Below are 20,809 nucleotides of genomic sequence, written 5' to 3'. Positions count from 1 at the left end.
ATGAAAATTTCATGAGTGGACAGTAATCTCTCAGACTAAATAGTCTTCATGATGCGGGCAACTTTAAAGATATGTTCTTACTTTTCCTTATTCCTATATTAAACAGCCCAACTTTTTAGTATAAATAAAATGTTATTTATAAGCACTTATTATATTAAGTACATATGTAATACCAACAACTTAGCAGCTAGCTAGACATGAGGATAACTTGTCAGATAAGAAATTACAGTTGAGGGACGCCTGGGTGGCTCAGTGGTTGAGTGTCTGCCTTTAGCTTAGGATGTGATCTTGCAGTCCCCGGATCAAGTCCCACATCGGGCTTCTTGCATGGAGCCTCCTTTCCCTCTGCCTGTGTCTCTGCCTCTCTCTCTGTGTCTCTCATGAATAAATAAATAAAATCTTTGAAAAAAAAAAAAAAGAAATTACAGCTGAAATTTCATGTGCTGTCCTTTTCCATTCTCCCTCCAAAAAGAAATAGGAATAAGAAAAAGGCAGGGACATGGAAGGGAGCTCATGGTAAAAATACTAAAATTATAGGGCACGTGAGCTGGCACTTCAAACTTTGGCTAATACTTCCCGGGAATAGGAGCGCCTGGGTGGTTCAGTTGGTTACATGTCGGCCTTTGGCCAAGATCATGATCTTGGGGTCCTGGGATCAACCCCCACATCAGGCTGCCTGCTCAGTGGGGAGTCTGCTTCTCCCTCTCCCTCTGCTTCTCCCCCTAGCTTGTGCCCTCTCTCTGTCTCTGGTGTTCTCTTGCTCTCTTTCCTCAAGATAATTAAATGCAAAATCTTTAAAAAAAAAAAAAAAAATACTTCCCAGTAATGATATGGGTGAGTGATGGGTATTGTGTATTTAATTGGAAATGTATTTATTTTGGTTTTTTTTTTCCTTCATTCTAGAAGATACAAACTGGACACAGTTTAGAAGGCTGTTTTCAAGTTATTAAGTTACTTAGCAGAAGACCTAGAAATTGGTCCCAGTGTATAGAGTTAGCAAGGTTAAAGTTTGAAAAATATTTTAACCATAAGGTAAGTACGCATTATAACATATTAATTGCTCATTTAATTGCTACCAAATTAATTTCCCTGGACCAAACATCTCTTTCATTCGAGAATCTTTTCAGAAATAAGTAATAAATTAAGTGAAAACAAGTGCAGGGCACATAGCTAGTTTCTCTTTGAATGTTAAAAGAATACACTTATATTCCATCCATTAGTTTGTTAGAAATACATTTACTTGATCCTTATCTTTTCTGTGTGCAAATTGGGTTTCAGGTAGAGGTTCCCTTTAGAAAATAAGGAATACATTTCACTAGTAGTCTAAAAGTTTATTATTCAGAATAAAGCAAGAAACTGAGAAAATAGAGATACTGTCAGAAATTTTGTTGAATTTTGCCTTGCCCACCGATACCCAAAATCGTATTTTATGTCTGTTTTGGTCTGTTACCTCGTTTGTAAAATGAGGATAATAAATTGGCATGTAATTCATAGGCTAGTGTGAGCATCAAATGAGTGAATTACATGTAAAGCACTTTGAGCAGAACCTAGCCTGTAAGTGCTCATTAAATATTAGCTGTTATTCTCCCATTACTTAAAATTGCTAGAATGTGTCCTGCACTCTCTTGAGTCTCTCCCTCTCTTTAGGCTGTTACCTATCAGAATATAAGTAAGTTTTTCTTTTTTAAAAAGTCTTTTGGTTTCACTTATCCTTGCTTTTCACTTCCTTCTGGTCTCTTTTGCTTAGAAGAGTGATCTTATACTTGCTATTGCTACTTCCTCATCCAATAGATATGTCTTCTTTCTCCACTGCTGTTCAAATTATTTTTACCATAATTATCAATGACTCCTTGTTTCAAAATCCAAAGTACTCTCTTTAGTCCTCTTACCTTTTATACCTTTTTTTAAAAGCTTTTTTATTATGGAAAAATTTAACCATAGAAAGTGGAAAAAATAGCATAATGAACCCCCATGTAATTTTCACAAATCTGTCACCCAGGTTGAACATTTACCAACTTATAGATAATCTTGTTTTATCCATATACCTCCCAACATACTCTCCCCAGATGGTTTTGAAGCAAATCTCAACCATCATTTATCATTTCAAAATACAAAATACTGTATATTTTTACTGGCTTCATTTTTGTTTTAAGGATTAGCTCTTTGAAAGGAGCAGAATGTTATGTAAAATAAGTCACCATTTGTATAAAAAGTGATTAAGTAATGTATATTTATGTTTGCTGTAGATGCAAAAAAAGAACTATATGTTGATAGAAAATAACAATAGAGGTTATTACAGGTATGGGGGGCAGTGACAAGGAAAATGGAGATAAGGAATATAAGGGTAGCTGGAGGCTTCAGTGTATATCTTCTTGTGCATTTTTATTTTTTTTTTTTTACCTCGGATAATATTGAATAGTGATTTTTTTAAATATTCTTCTTTAGGCTCTTCAGCTTCTTCACTGTTTTCCTCTAGACACAAGATTAAAAGATGGCAGTAAGTGTGACCAAGTCTTGTGAAGAACATTTAATATAATTTATTTCTAAGTGTCTATAATGAAACTAATATCTGTATATTCTGTTAGGTTTGTTTTGGCAGTCACCAAAGAGGCCACCCTCTCCAATAAAATTTGATTTAAATGAACCTTTGTAAGTATTTGTATCTAGTTTTTTATGCATCCTTTATTGTAAATTTCTTAACTACGTATTTGTTTATAGGGTAAAAACCTCAGGCTCTGTAAATGTTAAATTATTGCATACCCCTTCATCTAAGAGTTATTTAGCATATTAGTCTGTCCAGCAAAGCCAGCCACAGTCCTTCACATATATGTGAATCTGTTTATTTAGATAGTAAAATAACTTCATTATTTTTATCTTAAGTGAAAGCAAAGTATTACCTCTTTGACGTTATCCATAAGAAATAAACATAAAATAACAACAAATGTTTTCCTGTTAAGTAGAGCCAGTATTTAAGGACCTTTAGTGATACAGAAGGAAAAATGATTACTACTGTCTCCCTAAATTATCTCAAATTAATTTTCAAAATAGTTGAGTTTGAATGAATACCTGTATACCGTATCTATATTAGATAGACATTTATACACACATGCACAAACACCCATATTTATGTATTTCAATTAAACACTTAATTTGTTAACCTTCCTTTCAACAAATAATTCTAATTTAGTTTTCTTATCTGATGCTTATGTTAGGCTTCCAGTCCCCTTATCCTGACTACTTCTCCTTTAAAACTTCCCTTGTGTTTTTAAACAAACTCATTTGCTTAATTTGAACCTAATATATGTTCTTTTAAACCAAATTTCTAATTTTTTATGAGTTAAAATGAATTTTCTTTCACTAGTCTAATTTTTCTACTTTTTGCCACTCCTCTCCCCAAAGTAATCATGATCATCTTCTGAATATTACTACTTAGAAGGATGAACATTTTTTTTTATGGTCTTCTTTTTATTATTATTATTTATTTATGATAGTCACAGAGAGAAAGAGAGGCAGAGACATAGGCAGAGGGAGAAGCAGGCTCCATGCACCGGGAGCCCGATGTGGGATTCGATCCCGGGTCTCCAGGATCGCGCCCTGGGCCAAAGGCAGACGCCAAACCACTGTGCCACCCAGGGATCCCTAGAAGGATGAACATTTAATGTTTCTTAAAGCTTCTGTATTTCTTTCATCTAGACCAGAAGTTCATTGCCTAACTTTTAAATATTCCTGTAACGAAAATTCTGTGATTATTTTTCTTCAGCATTTCAAAAGCTATAGTTTTGGTGAATTAAGCATCTTTGAAACTGTGCATTCACACTTTGCCATATTTTTAATTTCAAAAGGCACTTCAGTTTTCTTCTGAATGCTGCAAAACTGTATGCTGCAGTCTATTGCATTCCATTTACAGAAGAGGTAAGATAACCTTCAGGCTCTAGGAACTGATACAAAACCAGGTAAAAACTTGATGACATGCCAGCTAATTGCATCATCAAAATATGTTTTTATGTTACAAGAATCATTCTTTAACGTAAACTTTTTGTTTTGCTGTACTATCACATGTTGAGATTTCTTAACCTTTATCCTACCTATTTCTTTAGACATCTTTATTGACTATTATCTAAAGCATCTAATATAGTTTTAATTGAAAGGCAGATCTGCATTAGTGCTTTTTTTCTTCACAGATGCAAAATAGAACCAAATAAATCGCTATACTTTTAGGTAGGCTAAATGGGCAAATACGAACTAGAGCCATAATTAACACTGGCTATTTTGGATCCAGATAAAAATGCCTAGTGTAAACTAATCCTTTTTGGAGTTAATGGTAAAATATACCATAAATGTCTGGTTAAAATAGTGTCATTCAGTCTGGTATTCTTTTTCTAAAAAAAGAGTGGCAATTCTGTGATAAGAATGTAGGTGACCTCAAAAGCAGTATGTCTCAGTTTTTCCTAAGCAGCTTCTTAAAAATGGATATAGATCTGATAGCCTTAATAAATTCATCTTAGTTCATCTTGAACCATTTAAATATTTTTCTACTTCCAAAGGTATGAATTCCATTTACTTACATATTTCATTTATTGAGTCCATATTTATCAAGTATAACTTTGTGTGGGGAACTTTATAAAACAATGACGAGATAGTCCCTGATCGCGGAGCACTCAGTCTGATACAACCAGTCCTAAAACTATCTTTTTAAAAATTTATGGAAAGAACTAAGATTTCAAGTTCATTGAGTAATAAGGAATTTTTTTGCACACACCACCCCTGCCTCCCAGCCTTTATATGAATGGTATTTCTATAGAATAAAGGTAAATGTCACAAATGGATATGGTCTAAATAGTCAGATGATAAATTATTCAAATTTAGTATGATAAAGGATCTCTTTAGGATTTTTTAGCTTTAGAATTCAGAATTTTAAAAAAAATGTTCACAAAATAACTCTTTAAAAAAACAGGACTTATCAGCAGATGCCCTCTTGAATATTCTTTCTGAAGTAAAGATTCAAGAATTCAAACCTTCTAACAAGGTATGTTTGGAAATTTATTCACTCAGCAAATAGTTACTGAACTTTTACTTGTATCAAGTCTCATTCTAAACCTGGAGAATCCCACAATGAACAAAACAAAATTCTTGCTCTTATGAAAGTATAGTCTGTTGGGCGAGAGGCGGACTATTAAAAAAAACATGCTATTATTATAATACTGCAATATGGACATAGTGCTAAGAATTAAAAACAAGGAAAAGAAGTAAAGGGTGATGGAGCTGGTGTCATTTTTTGTGGGCTAAAGGGAAAGCCTCTGATATAGTACCATTTGGGCAGAAGCCTAAAGGAAGTGATAGAGTGAGCCATGCTATTATGTGGTGAAAGAATAATGCACACAAGCAAAACAAGTTCAGAGAAAAGCCCTGAAAGACTTTGAAGGAGGATTCTTCTGAAGGAGAGTATGTAAGAAGAGTGGTAGACAGTGAAATAGGAGAGATACTTGGGGTTATGATAAGTATTTAATGTTTTATTATAAGATAAGAAGCCAGTGAAGTATTTTAAGCAGAGAACACAATCTGGCTTATATTTAAAAGGATGATTCTGGCTGGTGTGTTAAGAATGACTATATAGGGCATGAGAGAGGAAGCATGAAAAACTATTAGGTTATAGGCAAAAGATGATGATGGTTTGAATGAAGTAGTAGGTAAAAGGTAATTTATGATAGCGATTGGAGTCTGGTGTATGTTGTCCTGACAGGGATTGGAATTGGAGAGAAAAAAAGATTATTATTTTCTTAGTTGAAATAAGAAGCATGGATAGCAGCTCCAGGTGAGGAGGAAAAGAAGTTAAAGGAAGTTTGAGCAGAGGGAAAAATAACGTGTGAAAAAACTGCTCAAGGGGATGGGAAAATCAGTTATTAGAAGTCGTAGTAGAATTTTGAAACAGCATTGAGAATCCATTTAATGTTAATCTACTTAATGTATTATATAAATGTGGCTAGAAAAAAGGCATTTGGATGCCTGAGTGCTGCCATAGAATAGCTGAAAAATTGGATATAACTAGGACTGGAATTTTATAGGGCAAATATGTTGGAAGGAAAGAGATAAGCAGTATATTAATAAAGATGGAATGTGAAATTTAGGCTGGATAAATAGGAAAGTTTGAAAATACTAAGTATTTTTCTTTTTCACATGTTCATTATATGCCTTTTTGTATACACTCTAAAAATCATCTACAAAACAATCTTTTGTTCCCCTTATACTCTAGTAATATTGAAAAATATGGAATAATGATTGCCTCCCTATAAAATTCAAGCAGGAAGTGATGTGTGCAGTCTGCCATTCTGCACTTTTATTTTAGGGAAAAGGAAAATTTGTAGCTGTTTGATTTTATACAAATAAATGGGTGTGCTGAATGAAATGTTCATGACTTACAGCTTATCAAGAATAGAACAGAAAGGTAAACAGAATTCCTATGTAAAGGAGTTTCTAGTTATGAAATGAATTAAGTCAAGGGAACAGAAAGCACAGCATAGGGAATATAGTCAATGATACTGTAATAGCATTGTATGGTGACAGATGGTAGTAACACTTGTGATCATCACATAATTATAGAGAAATTGAATCACCTTATTGAAAACGTGAAAGTAACTTAACATTGTCAACTATGTTCAAATAAATGTTTTTTTAAAAAAAGTAAGTTCCTAACGCATGTTTCTAGTAAACAGAACTGCTAGACAAGCCAAAGAAACATGTATCAATAACTTCACTAATCTTTATTGCTCTTCAGTGTTTTATGCCTTGAATTGCTTCTTTCTCTATCAAAGTTTTGGGGTAATAAATTATCCTGAGCCATTTAGCTACAGTTTTAGTTTTAACGTGAATTATGAGCTTTTCACAACTTCCTGAAGCAACTCACACCAAAGCTTCAAAGTCTAGCACTTGTTAAAAGATGCCAAAAATACCAACTAGATATTCTGGAAAACAGAAGTTTCTGTTTCCTTAACTCTTTACTATTTCTTAAATACTTAAAATAATACTTAATCTATAAAAATGTAAGTTGAATGTGCACTGTACAAAAGAAGTAGTATTTTTAATTAGCGATGATGCAGATAGTTTTTTTTGTCTGAAATTGTTAACTTTACTGCCCTTGTGGAATGTTTAATAAGTAATATCTTAAAGATAAATTACTTAGATGGTGCTGCTCTAAGCATACATCTATATGAAGGAAGACTTATTCTTTCGGAAACAACTTCTTATCAGCAATCAGTAATTATTTAAAGGATGTCAATATTATGTATTTTATGGATTTCTTTGGAGACAGAAAACAGCTCTGCACCAGTTAGAGCTATACAATTTGGTTTGAAGTAGATTTCTCAGAATTGCAGACTCTTGATAAATATTAACTTCATTATACTGTGGAATTTTAAGAGATCTATATAAATACAGATCTTGTAAGCTATTCAGTAAATATTTTAACACGAGATAATTTGTTTTAAATATATTGAATTTCTCTCAGTGAACAAGATAAAGATCACTTTTCTAGGAGTTGACATTCAGTGTAAGGAAATACATAATAAATATGTAAATAACATTACTTAGCAATGGAAGCTGTAAAATGCTCTGGGCCATAATGATTAATATGATTAAACTAGCAGAGGGCCTGGTTGGCTCAGTCGGTTAAGTGACTCTTGATCTTGGCTCAGGTCTTAATTTCATGGTTGTGAGATTGAGCCCTGTATTAGGCTCCATGCCTGATTTAGTGATATCAAAGCCATCATTTTCATATCCTTCAATAACTTCATTTTCCTGGATTTTTCTTATATATTTCAGTTATTTAAAACATTGTATAAAAAATAATGTGATTAAACTAGATAGAGGGAATATCTTCTCTGTGTGACTTATTTGGTAAAAAAGATATGGAAATCAGACTTAAGTACAGGCTATGATAACAATAGTGAATATATGTCCATGTATTTAAAGGTTGTTCAAACAGATGAAACTGCAAGGAAACCAGACCATGTTCCTATTAGCAATGAAGATGAGAGGAATGCTGTTTTCCAACTAGAAAAGGCTATTTCATCTAATAAAGCTACCACAAGTAAGAGGAAATCTTTATAAAAATGCTTTGAACTAGAGGGAATTTTTATGATCAATAAGCTCTACACCCAAAAGCTTATGGGACTAAATAATAACTATAATAATAACAATGTTAGTTGATTTCACGATCATATGAAAGTCACTGTTCATCTTTAACTGTGACTAAATTCATTATTTGTCACCTTTTTCCCTACCTTCAATTGCTAGAAGGTACATACATTCAGAAATGTATTCAGAAATGTATTATCTGCTTTATTGTCATTGTTCTAACTGGTGTAGTCCTTGGGATTCTACTGTGTGATTCCTTTTTAATTCATGGCCAAAAAAAAAAAAAAAAAAAACAACTCATGGCCAGCATAAAGAGCAAAAAAATGGAGTTTCCATATAGACTAACACAAGCCAGTTTTATCACTTTAAGGATAAAAAGCCATAGATTTCTTCTGGCTTATTAGTCTCCTTAGTTATACATGGGAAATACATCTTGACCTGCATACATCCTTGCTAAATGGTTTTAAACATAAGAAAACCAAAGTTGTATTCCTTAAAAACAAAGCCATTAGCTATGTTTTTAGAACTGCTTACCATGCTTTATTACATAAATCAGCAGTTTCCGGACCTTCAGGATTTTTATGTACAAACCAGTAAAATTCAGGAAATAAGAACCTAGGTTAGCCAACTATTTATTTTGTAAATAGAATACAGGTATGTTACAATTCTAGGAAAATACCATTTCTTACTTTCTCTTTTTTATAACAGATCAAACTACACCTATCTACAAATGATTTTTTTTCTAAAAATTTTATTTATTTATTCATGAGAGACACGGGGCGGGGGGGGCGGCGCAGGCAGAGACACAGATGGAGGGAGAAGCAGGCTCCATGCAGGGAGCCCGACACGGGACTCAATCCTGGGTCTCCAGGATCACGCCCTGAACCAAAGGCGGTGCTAAACTGCTGAGCCACCCAGGCTGCCCTACCTACAGAATGATTTTTGAAATCACTAATCTAGAAATATTACAGATACGTGTTTTTGTTAGACTCACTGACCCTGTACTTAGTTAACAGGGGCAAAATGTTTAGAATAGTATTTATGGAAACAATTTTAGTACAATACCCAATGTTAACTTTATTTGTAAGCCACTTAATAGCAGATGTGATATATGGTTTCTTATTTTCTGTTTTTTAGAAAGATTTTTTTTAATATAGAAATTTCTCTGATTTAGTGATATCACAGCCATCATTTTCATATCCTTCAATAACTTCATCTTTCTGGATTTTTTTCGTGTGTTTTGTAAAGGAATATTTAAGGATAACGAATCCACATTGTTTTTTACCTAATAAAACCTTTACAAATTACTACAAAACTTTATTTTTCTGGTTGTTATGATCAGGTGATCTTCAGATGGCAGTGCTTTCATTTGAGAAAGATGATGAACATAATGGACACATAGATTTCATTACAGCTGCATCAAACCTTCGTGCCAAAATGTATAGCATTGAACCAGCTGACCGTTTTAAGACAAAGCGCATAGCTGGTAAAATTATACCTGCAATAGCAACATCCACTGCTGCAGTTTCTGGCTTGGTGAGTGTATTATTCTTTAAATGGAAATACTTCTTTTTCATTGCCTCTTACCTGTTTTCCCTACTATGCCACACTAGCCAGTCACTCAGAGATCTTAGAGAAGGAGGGATCCATATTGATCTTATCATTTTAAATTTCAAGGTATTTCTGAAAATAAGGTCATCCACATTTTGAAGCTTTATAGATATATAGATATTTTAATATAATAACTAACCTCTGTCAAGATAGAGTATAATTATTATTACAAGCAATAATACTCTTAATCATTCTTGTATTCTCCATACAAAGCACTCTATTTTTTCTTGAATAAAGTGAACTGCTCTAATGGTTGGTCTTTGATTGTATTAGATTTTAGTTCTTTGCCTTAAAAAATGTAATTCCTGTTAGTGATTCAGATTTCTTACAGTTTAATCTTTCCTTAATGATTCAGAATCTTTAGGCTCGCCCTAGTTGTTATGCTGTACTATAGTGTTATACTTCAAAGCTATGTAATTATCTGCTCCTGTATTAAAGGATTTTAGAGTATTAATTTCTTGAATTCTCATGTCTTCCACAATAGGAAGATTAAATGATTAAATTAGTCATTTTAATAACTTTGTTCAACCCATATAGAACAGGTGAAAAGTTTGAAAGTATAAGATATGCAAAAAGTGGACAGATTTATAAAAAATTCCTATTATTTCAATCTAGTAGCTGCTTTTACTCTTTACAGAGAAACGCTTGAGAAGAATTTAGGAAAATTAAATAAATGCATTTGTTTATTTAAAGATTTTTATTTATTTATTTATTTATTCATGAGAGACACAGAGAGAGAGGCAGAGACCTAGGCAGAGAGAGAAGCAGGTTTCCCACAGGGAGCTGATGTAGGGCTCGATCCCAGGACCCTGGGATCACAACCTGAGCTAAAGGCAGACACTCAACTGCTGAGCCACCCAGGCATCCCTAAATAAATGCATTTAAAGTCATAAATAGTTTTGGGCTCTATATAATCAGATCACCTTCTTTTATCTAGGTTGCATTGGAGATGATCAAGGTAGCTGGTGACTATCCATTTGAAGCTTACAAAAATTGTTTCCTTAACTTAGCTATTCCAATTATAGTGTTTACAGAGACATCTGAAGTAAAAAGAACTGAAATCAGGTATGCATGAAAGTCTATTTCTCTTCAATAATAAAAAATGAAATAAAATTTTTACCTTCTAAAAGGAAAATATCATTTCACGTCTCCTTTTCTTATGGACATAGTAATCCTTGCTAAGACTAAGTCAAAATCCCATCTTCATGAAGCATTTCTTTTTTTTTTTTTAATTGAGACATAACTGACATGCATTAGATTAGTTTCAGGTGTGCAACCCAATGATTCAACACCTAAATGTATTAAGAAATGATCAGAATAATAAGTCCAGTCAACATCACCATACAGAGTTAAGCATAGTCTTTTCCTTGTGATATTTTAAGATCTGCTCTCTTAGCAACTTTCAACTATACAGCATAGTATTATTAGCTATAGTCACCATGCTGTGTATTATATGCCCATGACTAATTTATCTTAAAGCTGTAAGCTCACACCTTTTGACTCTTTTCACCCATTTTGCTCATACCCCAGTCCCACCTCTGGCAACTACTAATCTGTTGTCTCTATCTCTGAGCTCAGTTTCACATTGGTTTCTTTTTTTTTTAAGATTCCACATCTGAGTGAGATCATAGATATTATTGTCTTTTCTGACTTATTTCACTTAGCATAATGCTAATGTTGTTCCAAATAACAAGATTTCTTTTATTGGGGGTACTGATATGTCTTGGAGTTACTTACTCTCATTTTCTTTGGATAAATACCCAGAAGTGAAATTGCTGGATCATATGGTAATTCTAGTTTTAATATTTTAAGGAACCTCCGTACTGTTGCCAACACTTGGTATTTCTTGTCTTTAGTATTAGCCATTCTAATAGATGTGAGGTGATACCTCATTATGGTTTTGATTTGCATTTCCCAGGTGTTTAGTGATGTTGAGCACTTTTTCATACCTGTTTGTATGTCTTCAGGTTCTTTATATATTTTGGTTACTCATCCTTATCAGATTCATGATTTGCAAGTATTTATTTCCATTCAGTAGGTTGCCTTTTCTTTTCTTTTTAATTCAATTTATTACTTCTGGCATAGCAGGTAACATGAGCTTCATGTTTGCATTGTTTTCTCTTGCCCTCCAAGTCCCATGCGGATAATGCAGAACATCCAGGTTGATATTATACATGCAATAGATCTGTTACAGCTAAGGAACACTGAGCTTAAGAATACCCCAATTTTATGCAAAGACTGCTGGCAAATCTGACCACTTATGCCCAGCAGAGAGGCATTATCTTTATTGCCTTGTCCAGGAATCAGATCTGTTCTCTGACCTGAAGAGCGACACTATTTCATCATTCAAGGCTGTTTCCTCTGAAAACATCCCTGAAAGGATATTTCTAGATAAAAGCTATCATAAGACATGTCATGAGTGAAAAATTGCCTCCCAGTAATGAGTATAGAAAGCCTGGATCACTAGTCACTTTACAGAACCAATGGAACATCCCTGGTTTATTTACTTCTAGATTTCTTTTATGTAAGATTATTAATTTGAACAATTAACCACTGTTCATTTTGTCTGCCTTTTCATTTTGTTGATGGTTTTCTTTGCTATGTAGAAGCTTTTTAGTTTGATGTAGTCCCATTTGTCTACTTTTGCTTTTGGTATCAAATGTAAAAAACTTATCACCAAGCCTGATGTCAAGAAGCTTACTTACCACTTTTGTTTTCTTCTAGGAGTTTTATGGTTTCAGATCTTACATGCAGGACTTTCATCCATTTTCAGTTAATTTCTTTTTTAAGATTTTATTTTTAATTAATCTCTACACCCAAAGTGGGGCTCAAACTTAACCCCAAGATGAAGAGTCACATGCTCTTCTGGCTGAGCTAGTCAGGCTCCCCTTGAGTTAATTTTCATATGGTGTAAGATAGTGGTCCAATTTTATTCTTTTGCTTTATGTGAAGCATTCCTGGCTAAACTGCCATAGAACACTCACAACAGTTAATCTACTACATTACTTAGCATTGTACTTTGTTATGGTTTCATCCGTTTTTTCTTAATTCAGATGAGTTAGAAGGCATTATAGTGTCTTACTGATCTATCATAACATTTAGAATCTGGTTCCAGAAACTATGTGACAGAACAAAACAATCCCCCTGGACTTTCATTTTTCACTTTCAAATTGACAACAACCACAAATTTGAAAATATCGGTCTTGGCAAGAGTGGGAACCACTCTCCTCATACATTACTACTGATAAGAGTATAAAATAGTATAACTCATAATAAGAGAAATATAGTGCATTATTTCAAATTTGTAGACACATTTGCACTCATCTCAGATGATATATTTATAAGATATTCATTGTAGCATTGTTTATCATAGCCAAAGATTGGAATAACCCAGCTGTTCAGTAATAGGGGACTGAAACATCCACAGAGAGAAACCCATGTACCTGTTTAAATAGAGAACTCTCTTGCCTAAGAGATACTGATTTATTATGAGACACTGGAAGGATCAACAAGGTACTGATAAAAGTGGCTACCTTGTATGGTATGATAGGGAAATAAGTTATATTTTTCTTTTTCCTCTATGTTATTATGTAGCTAAGTAACAAATTATGAACTTCTGGGGCTTTTTATTATTACTAAAGGGAAAAAATTAAAATTTTTTGTTCTGAATATTTTTCTACAACAGAAATGGAATATCATTTACAATTTGGGACAGATGGACAATACATGGAAAAGAAGACTTCACCCTCTTGGATTTCATAAATGCAGTCAAAGTGAGACACTTACTTACTTATTAGTTCATTAGTTGAAGGTTTTCATAAATATTCAGAAGTTTGTCAAGTGTCTTTTTACTGGTTGTAATATATTGTCACCCAGCCTTTTATATTTGGACATGGCTTTGACTGCCATCTTTTGGGTATTTACTTTTAGGAGAAGTATGGAATTGAACCAACGATGGTGGTACAGGGAGTCAAAATGCTTTATGTTCCTGTAATGCCAGGTCATGCAAAAAGATTAAAGTTAACGTAAGTATTGAACCTCACATCAGAGGATTCACAAGAATTAAAACATAAGGGGAATGCACACTGGAAAATCAAATAGATTTACCTCTGCTAATTTAACTAGATTTTGTTAATATCACTGTCTCCTAAAAATCAGAATCATTGTTGATAGCATCAGTGTTTTAACCCAGGAGCAAGTCAGATGACATGTTAACTTGTATTAAATAAATAAAAATTAGCATAAAAATATTTGTCCTATGCATCTCTGCATAATGGGTGGTTTAACATATGTAAGTTTTAACTATGATTATCAATTAATGAGAGTAATCACTTTTTAATTACTATAATCCAGGCTTATTGATCTATATTTGAAACAGCAAAATTGCTGTTACATAGATAAGGTATTAATTTGCTTTATATTATTTTGTCATTAGGATCCCTGAGTATCTTTTTGATATATTAATAGTATTCCCTGTATACTACCTAGATGAGAATAGAATGTGTGGTCCTGAAGCATATTGATTAGTAGAATTTAAAATTTGTTGTAAGTAATGCCCAATAGTGCTTTATAAGTTGGCCAGTATTTGGAATCTCCAGCATGATATACTTTGTGAATGATATTTTTTATTTATTATATCTTCATTTACCAGATGTTTACTAAGAACATTAAGTACCTATTAAGTGGCTAGAGAAGCTTGGCTTCTGAAAGACCTGAATTCACATCCATGCCCAGCTACTTGTTTTGCCACATTGAGTAGCTTACTGAATGTTTTTGAAACTTAGTTTTCTGTCCACAACTAGGAATGATTGTCCCCATAGCTGTTGATCATTAAAATAGTAGTAAAGACTAGCAGTATAATAGTAACCAAGGGGTAGTCCATAAATGTTACCCCTGTAAATCTTTTGTTAATATACATCTTTATTAAATAGCCTGTGCCCTCAAGGAATTCACAGTCTATTATGAAAAAGAGACATGTTAATCATTAAAATGTAATTGAATAATTAGTATAATAAATATTTTTACAGAATACCTTAGGCACTACTAACTCAATCCTTCACTTTAGGGTAGATTTCATTTGAGCTACCTTTGAAAAGGGTATTAGGCAAAAGCAATAGCTTATGCAAAAGCATTTAGGTAATAAAGAGCATGCATGATCTATTTGGAAAATCAATATTTTGGAATAACTTAAGGATGAGATGATGAGAATGAACGGTAGAAAGAATGAGAAGTTATAAATGGGACAAACTATCTTTGTAAAATGGCAAGAGCTATTATTGACATTTAAATAGATTACATAGTTCAAAGCCTGATATGAGATAGGTACATGGCATATGATACATAATATTATTAGGCAAGAGAGTAAAATCAGATTTGCGTCCTAAGAGTGTTCTGGCAGCAGAGTAGATTGCAGGTAGGAGAAAGCTGGCTCAAAACTAATCCAGTAATCAAAGGAAATACAGATGATAACTTAATTTAAGATAGTATCAGTGACAATCGCTACAATAGGTTTATTTTAGTAAATAAGATATACATGGGATATAAGGTAAAGGTAAAGCTTATGTCTTTCATTGTGATTAGCTTGCATTTGAAGATTTAAATCTAGTTTGCTTTTTACTCTTTACATAGAAATGCTTAAAGAATTTATGATGCCTCCACACTTTATAGGAAATATGAGAATAATTGACTTTTAAAATACATTGCTTACATTTTGGTTTTGGGCGAGAGCGTTGTCTTTTAGCAAATGGTCTGTTTTCTTTATCAATATTAACGGTAGTCCAGACTGATTCACTGTTACATAAATGAATGTCTTGAGTTTAGAGCTTTTAGTAAAGAAAAATTGTAACATATGAAAGCAGATGAATTATTAGACTTTAAAATAAATGTGAAGTCCAGACACACAGGTCCAGATTCTCTGGGCAACATTACATGGGAAATCACTCTTTCATTTTACAGAATTTACCAAATTATTTGTCCTTGATTATTTTTCTTAGAATGCATAAACTTGTGAAACCTTCTACTGAAAAGAAATATGTGGATCTTACTGTGTCATTTGCTCCAGACACGGATGGAGATGAAGATTTGCCTGGACCTCCAGTAAGATACTATTTTAGTCATGACACTGATTAACGGAAGTTGTCTTAAATTTTCTCCAGGACTACTTGATTTTGGAAAGATTGCACTTAATTCAGGAATGAAAAAAAATCAATTCATAATACTATGAATTTCTCTTTGATGAAGCCTTAATTTAAGGGAAACATCAGTAGAAAACTACAGTGAAGAATTTTAAAGCATTTTGGAACATAATATACACTTGTCTAGTGCTTCATATGTGGATATGATCACAAGCAATTTTGAACTGGAATGATGTTTTATAATGCTTACAAAAAATTTGTGTATTAACCTCTGTGGATGAAAAGAAGGAAAAAAAATGTTCGTCACCAGAAGAGATAAAAGATCAAAAAATTGAAAATAACAGTTGCAACCATTCAAACAGTTTAATCTTTATTTTGTGAATTTTTTTTTTTGTTGTTGTTTACTATTCGAGACCCAGTTTTCCGATACAAAAGTGTTTGGCACCCTGCACCTCTTATAGTTAGGCTTTTGAGTTTAATACCAGGGGGAAGAGGGAGATGGTAGCAGTGGATGAAGAGTAGCCATTTTAAATTATATAGTTACAGTTTAATGTCCTGGTAATTTAACCGGAGTTTGTTAATATCACTGTCTCCCCAAAATTAGGATCTGTATTAATAATAGCGTCACTGTTGTAACCCATGAGCAGTAGATCAGATGACACATGTTAACTTGTATTAAATGTTAACAGTATTATATGAACTCTGACAACCCTCTTAGAGGATCCATGAATGTGAACAGATAAATGTGGCTAATCATTGGATTCTTCAATATGCCTTCTAACGTGGCTATTTTATTTATTTGGAGCTCTAAACATGATTGTCATAGTATATAAGACTGAAAGGTTTTGTAAAGGGAGTGTCCTTAGAAGTAGATGAAAACTAGACATTAAAAAAAATCATTACTAGTCGAGTCTTGACTTTTTTTCTTCCAGCAACCTATTGGACAGAAAAAAAAATATTTTATTTTAAGGGAAACATATATTTTATCCTGCATTCCCAGAAAGGGAGTTGACAAAGATAAAAATTTATTTTTTTAGGTCTTTAATGGTAGAAACTCTGTTTTCCGATAGGAGATATTGCAGTAAATTTGTATAAATGTTTTCATTAAAATGATGTAAAATGTACTCAACACTGTAAACTTGGTAAAAGCAGCAAGTGTTTCTTCAAGGCTGTCATGCATTCTAAAGCAATTGGCATTTTGTAACCACAGGAAGTCAGTTCTCTAGCTGCTTTTCATCTGATCCCCTGTCCAGGCTACTAATAGATTTTGATAAACTCGACTAGAGTCACATCAGTATTACTCCCATTTGGTATCTTTATATACTCTCTGCTTAACTTTCCTTTTATTTATAAATAGTTGAAATTACTTTGTCAACCAGCTGTATTATTTCATTCTTTTGTAAAAGTATCAGCCAATTGGGAAAATATATTCGGAGTGGAATGTGAATTTGTATGAATAAAAGGATATTCTGCATTGGAGGCAAGGATAGGTGGATGGGATGAGTTTAAAGGAAATGGATACCCTTGATATAAGTAATTTTTCTTCAAGAATAATGTTTAAAATTCCTTAAAATTGAATTCAGGAACATCAAAGTCAATGGCTTAGAACTCTTGGCTAGCAATAATAAAAGGACTTTTCTATAAGAAGCCTTTTCCCCATTTTCACTCTGCTTTTATGATAGTAACTGATGTTTTTCAGGGAGTCTTTCAGTAATCCTCAACTGTGATCTGATGGCTTACTCTTATTTAAATCTCCACATCTCTTCAGAAGTAAATTTGGAACCCTGCTATCAGTTCTTATTTATAGTAATCAGTGCTTTAATAGATATAAACAAAACCAACATGGATTAAGTTCATTTTGTGATTAAGCCTGAAACATATTTTTAAACCATTTGTTTTCTTTTTTTTTTTTTAAGATTTTATTTATTTATTAATGAGAGAAAGACAGAGACACAGGCAGAGGGAGAAGCAGGCTCCATGCAGGGAGCCCAACCTGGGACTCGATCCCAGGTCTCCAGGATGAGGCCCTGGGCTGAAGGTGGCTTTAAACCGCTGAGCCACCCAGGCTGCCCAAGCCTGAAAGATTTTATCATTGCTTTTTCTTTTCCTGTAGGTAATGGTTATTACCATTAATTTCTATTTAGTTCTAAGCTGGAAAGCCAGGGTGTGAAGTTAATGACATTTTTTGTCATTATCTGTTTTATTTCTGTACCATGAGATCACTTTTGGTGATTAAAATACCAGGTATAAAAATTATTTGATTTTGTATGGTACCACTGAGTGATTTTTTTTTACTACTAAAAATAAATTAAGAAATTTGACAGTATCTTTGTAAATCCTATTCCATGGTTGACTCCAGGGATTTCCAATTTTGCTAATCATTTTCTGAGTAACATTGCTTTGGTATTTCCTAATTTTCAAGTTTGCAGTCATGGAGATATAATAGTCGCTGTGTGTAGAGGAACATTACTTCAAAGTACTTTTGGCTCCTGGAGATTCTGTTAAAACAGTTGAGAAAATAGTGACTGTAAAACCTAGAAGGTCTGGTAAATATCTCACTGTTGGTTGGGGATATCTAAAGTATATTCCTTTAAAAAAAAAAAAAAAGATTTTTATTTTATTTTTAGTAGACTTCACGCCCAATGTCAGGCTTAAACTCATATATAACCCTAAGGCCAAAGAGTCACCTGCTCTACTGACTGAGCCAACCAGGCACCTTTATAAAGTATATTCCTTTTTGGAGTTCAAAACTTATTTGATACTCATCAGTAATTTCCTCTAAATTTTCCCAAAGCTAGAACTTAGAAATAGATGTTTATCTTTGTTTTTATTTTTTTGTCAATTATAACACTCCCTGTTTAGAGTCCACTGTTTTATAATTTATAATTAGTAAAATGAAGACAGAAAATTGTTCTCCTGAGATCTTAAGGAAAAATCTTTTGACCTAATAATTTAAAACTATAATGAACAGTTAAATTACAAAAATTCATTGTAATTGTAAATAAGAAATCATTTTGTATGCAGTCAGTAAGTATGGATTTAACTATTTTACTTTCAACAATTTCAAAACATAAATCAGGAAGTTGAAATCTTGGGGATCAGAGTAAGGAATAGGTAATTTTCAGTGTTCATTTTTCTCTTGCCATTTCTTAGCTTTGTTTTTTAAGTTCAGAAATATATATTCAAATATATATATATATATACACACACACATATACACACACACACACGAGTATATAGAAAATAAATACACAGTTTAAGGATTAATTTTAAAGTAAGGGCTGGTAACTACCTGTCAAATCAGTAGAACATTGGCAGCAGCTCAGAAATGTCACAACCAACTTCCCTACACATATCCTTTGATAATACCACTATGCTACCTTTTGTGATAATTCTTTGTTTCTATTTATAGTGTTAACCACCTATCATGTACTTAAAACAATATAGTTTACTTTTTTATTGTTTTTGAACTTGGTATAAATGGAATCAGACTTTTTTTTTTTTTTTGTGGTTGCTGCTCTCATCATTCAACATGGGAATCATCCATGTTGCTTATAGCCACACTTTATTCATCATTGTTATGTAGTTTACCTTTGCATTAATACATCACAATTTATTTATTCATTCTGTTGACTATGGGATGTTTTTAGTTTGGGGCAATCACAGTTGCTCAGTGAACATTGTATGTATTTCCTAGTGCAGCTAAGGTATATACCTATATACGTAGGAATGGAATTGCTTGCTCTTAGGTATTCACATCTTAAGTTTTATTAGACCATAACAGACCATAACTGCCTTAGCAGTAGAGATATCCTGTATTTGCTTACCCCATTCAATACTGGTATTAACAGAATTTTTTTTTTAATTTTGCCAAACTGCTGGATTGTACAGTTGTATGTTATTGAAATTTTACTCTGTATTTCCCTAACGACCAGTGAAATTGAGCACCTTTTTCTGAGTTTGTTGGCCACTTTGACTTTCTTTTTTGCAAAGTGTCTTTTCAATTCTTTTGCCCATTTTTCTGTTGTATTAGCAGTCTTTTCCCTCATTTATCTATAGAAGATCTTTATAAATCCTGTTTTTAGTTAGCTACATATTTCCAAATATCTTCTCCCACTCTGGCTTGCCTTTCCCTCTCTTCTTCATGATGTTCCTTGCTAAAAAGAATTTCTCAAAGGTTAGATACTAAGAAGTATCAGTCTTTTGTTTTAAGGTTAGTGTATTTCGTGAGTTGCTTAAAACAGTGTTCTCTATCCAAGGTCATGCAGGTACCTCTCTATATATTGTTTTATAAAGGCTTTAGCTTTGCCTTTCACGTTTTCAGTTTTCAATTTATGAGGAATTAATTTTGTGTATGCTGGGTGTGCCTCACCATTTATTGAATTGTGAAACATGTTCTTTTACCAAGTATGTTCTTTTCTGGATTTTTATTTCTCCTTTTCTATCCCTGTGCTAGTAATTTCATCACTGTAGCTGATTTATTGATTTTTCTATTTGGCAGAACAAGTCCTCCGAACTTAGATAAAAGTGTCTTGGTTATTCTTAGCCCATTGTATTTTCAGTTCTCAAATTTCTAATTACAAATATGCAAATTCTGTCACTCGTAGCTTCTTCAGCTGTCTTGCTGAATTTTCAATCTTTTATCTACTTGAACATGAAAAGCATGATTATTTCATAGTCTGTATTCATTCTCAAATCTGGAACTCTCCTGTGGGACTGTTTTTATTTTTCTTTTATTTCAGCTAATCATTATCTTACATCCTGTGTGTATGGTGATCTTTAATTATATGCCAATATTATATTTGAAAAGTTGCTTTTAAAAATAACTTGATGTCCCGCATTGTATTTTCATCCTCCACATAGGCACTTAGCCACTAGTAACTTGACCAATTCCAGAGTCGAGTTTTTATGAGTTACCCATATGACTCCAAGTT

At 33.0% G+C, this 20,809-nt stretch overlaps 2 protein-coding genes across 2 annotated transcripts in view; one reads left to right on the top strand and one right to left on the bottom strand.

Moving 5' to 3' along the window:
- The window catches only part of UBA6 (ubiquitin like modifier activating enzyme 6), an 83,238-nt gene extending 65,988 nt beyond the window's left edge, over positions 1-17,250 (top strand). The window contains exons 23-33 of the mRNA XM_077848184.1: positions 904-1,032; positions 2,446-2,497; positions 2,586-2,649; positions 3,843-3,912; positions 4,955-5,026; positions 7,966-8,083; positions 9,473-9,666; positions 10,679-10,806; positions 13,427-13,514; positions 13,672-13,766; positions 15,735-17,250. Coding sequence (XP_077704310.1) covers positions 904-1,032; positions 2,446-2,497; positions 2,586-2,649; positions 3,843-3,912; positions 4,955-5,026; positions 7,966-8,083; positions 9,473-9,666; positions 10,679-10,806; positions 13,427-13,514; positions 13,672-13,766; positions 15,735-15,870 — 1,146 coding nt within the window. The 3' untranslated portion in view covers positions 15,871-17,250. The remainder of the gene's footprint in view (positions 1-903; positions 1,033-2,445; positions 2,498-2,585; positions 2,650-3,842; positions 3,913-4,954; positions 5,027-7,965; positions 8,084-9,472; positions 9,667-10,678; positions 10,807-13,426; positions 13,515-13,671; positions 13,767-15,734) is intronic.
- Positions 16,142-20,809, bottom strand: part of STAP1 (signal transducing adaptor family member 1) — a 57,488-nt gene continuing 52,820 nt past the window's right edge. Inside the window, exon 10 of the mRNA XM_077848194.1 lies at positions 16,142-16,811. Coding sequence (XP_077704320.1) covers positions 16,762-16,811 — 50 coding nt within the window. The 3' untranslated portion in view covers positions 16,142-16,761. The remainder of the gene's footprint in view (positions 16,812-20,809) is intronic.

The sequence above is a fragment of the Canis aureus genome, chromosome 14 (genome assembly GCF_053574225.1).
Source record: "Canis aureus isolate CA01 chromosome 14, VMU_Caureus_v.1.0, whole genome shotgun sequence".
NCBI lineage: Eukaryota > Metazoa > Chordata > Mammalia > Carnivora > Canidae > Canis > Canis aureus.
Note: the sequence above shows the minus strand (reverse complement) of the source record. Positions and strands in the feature narration are given on the sequence as shown.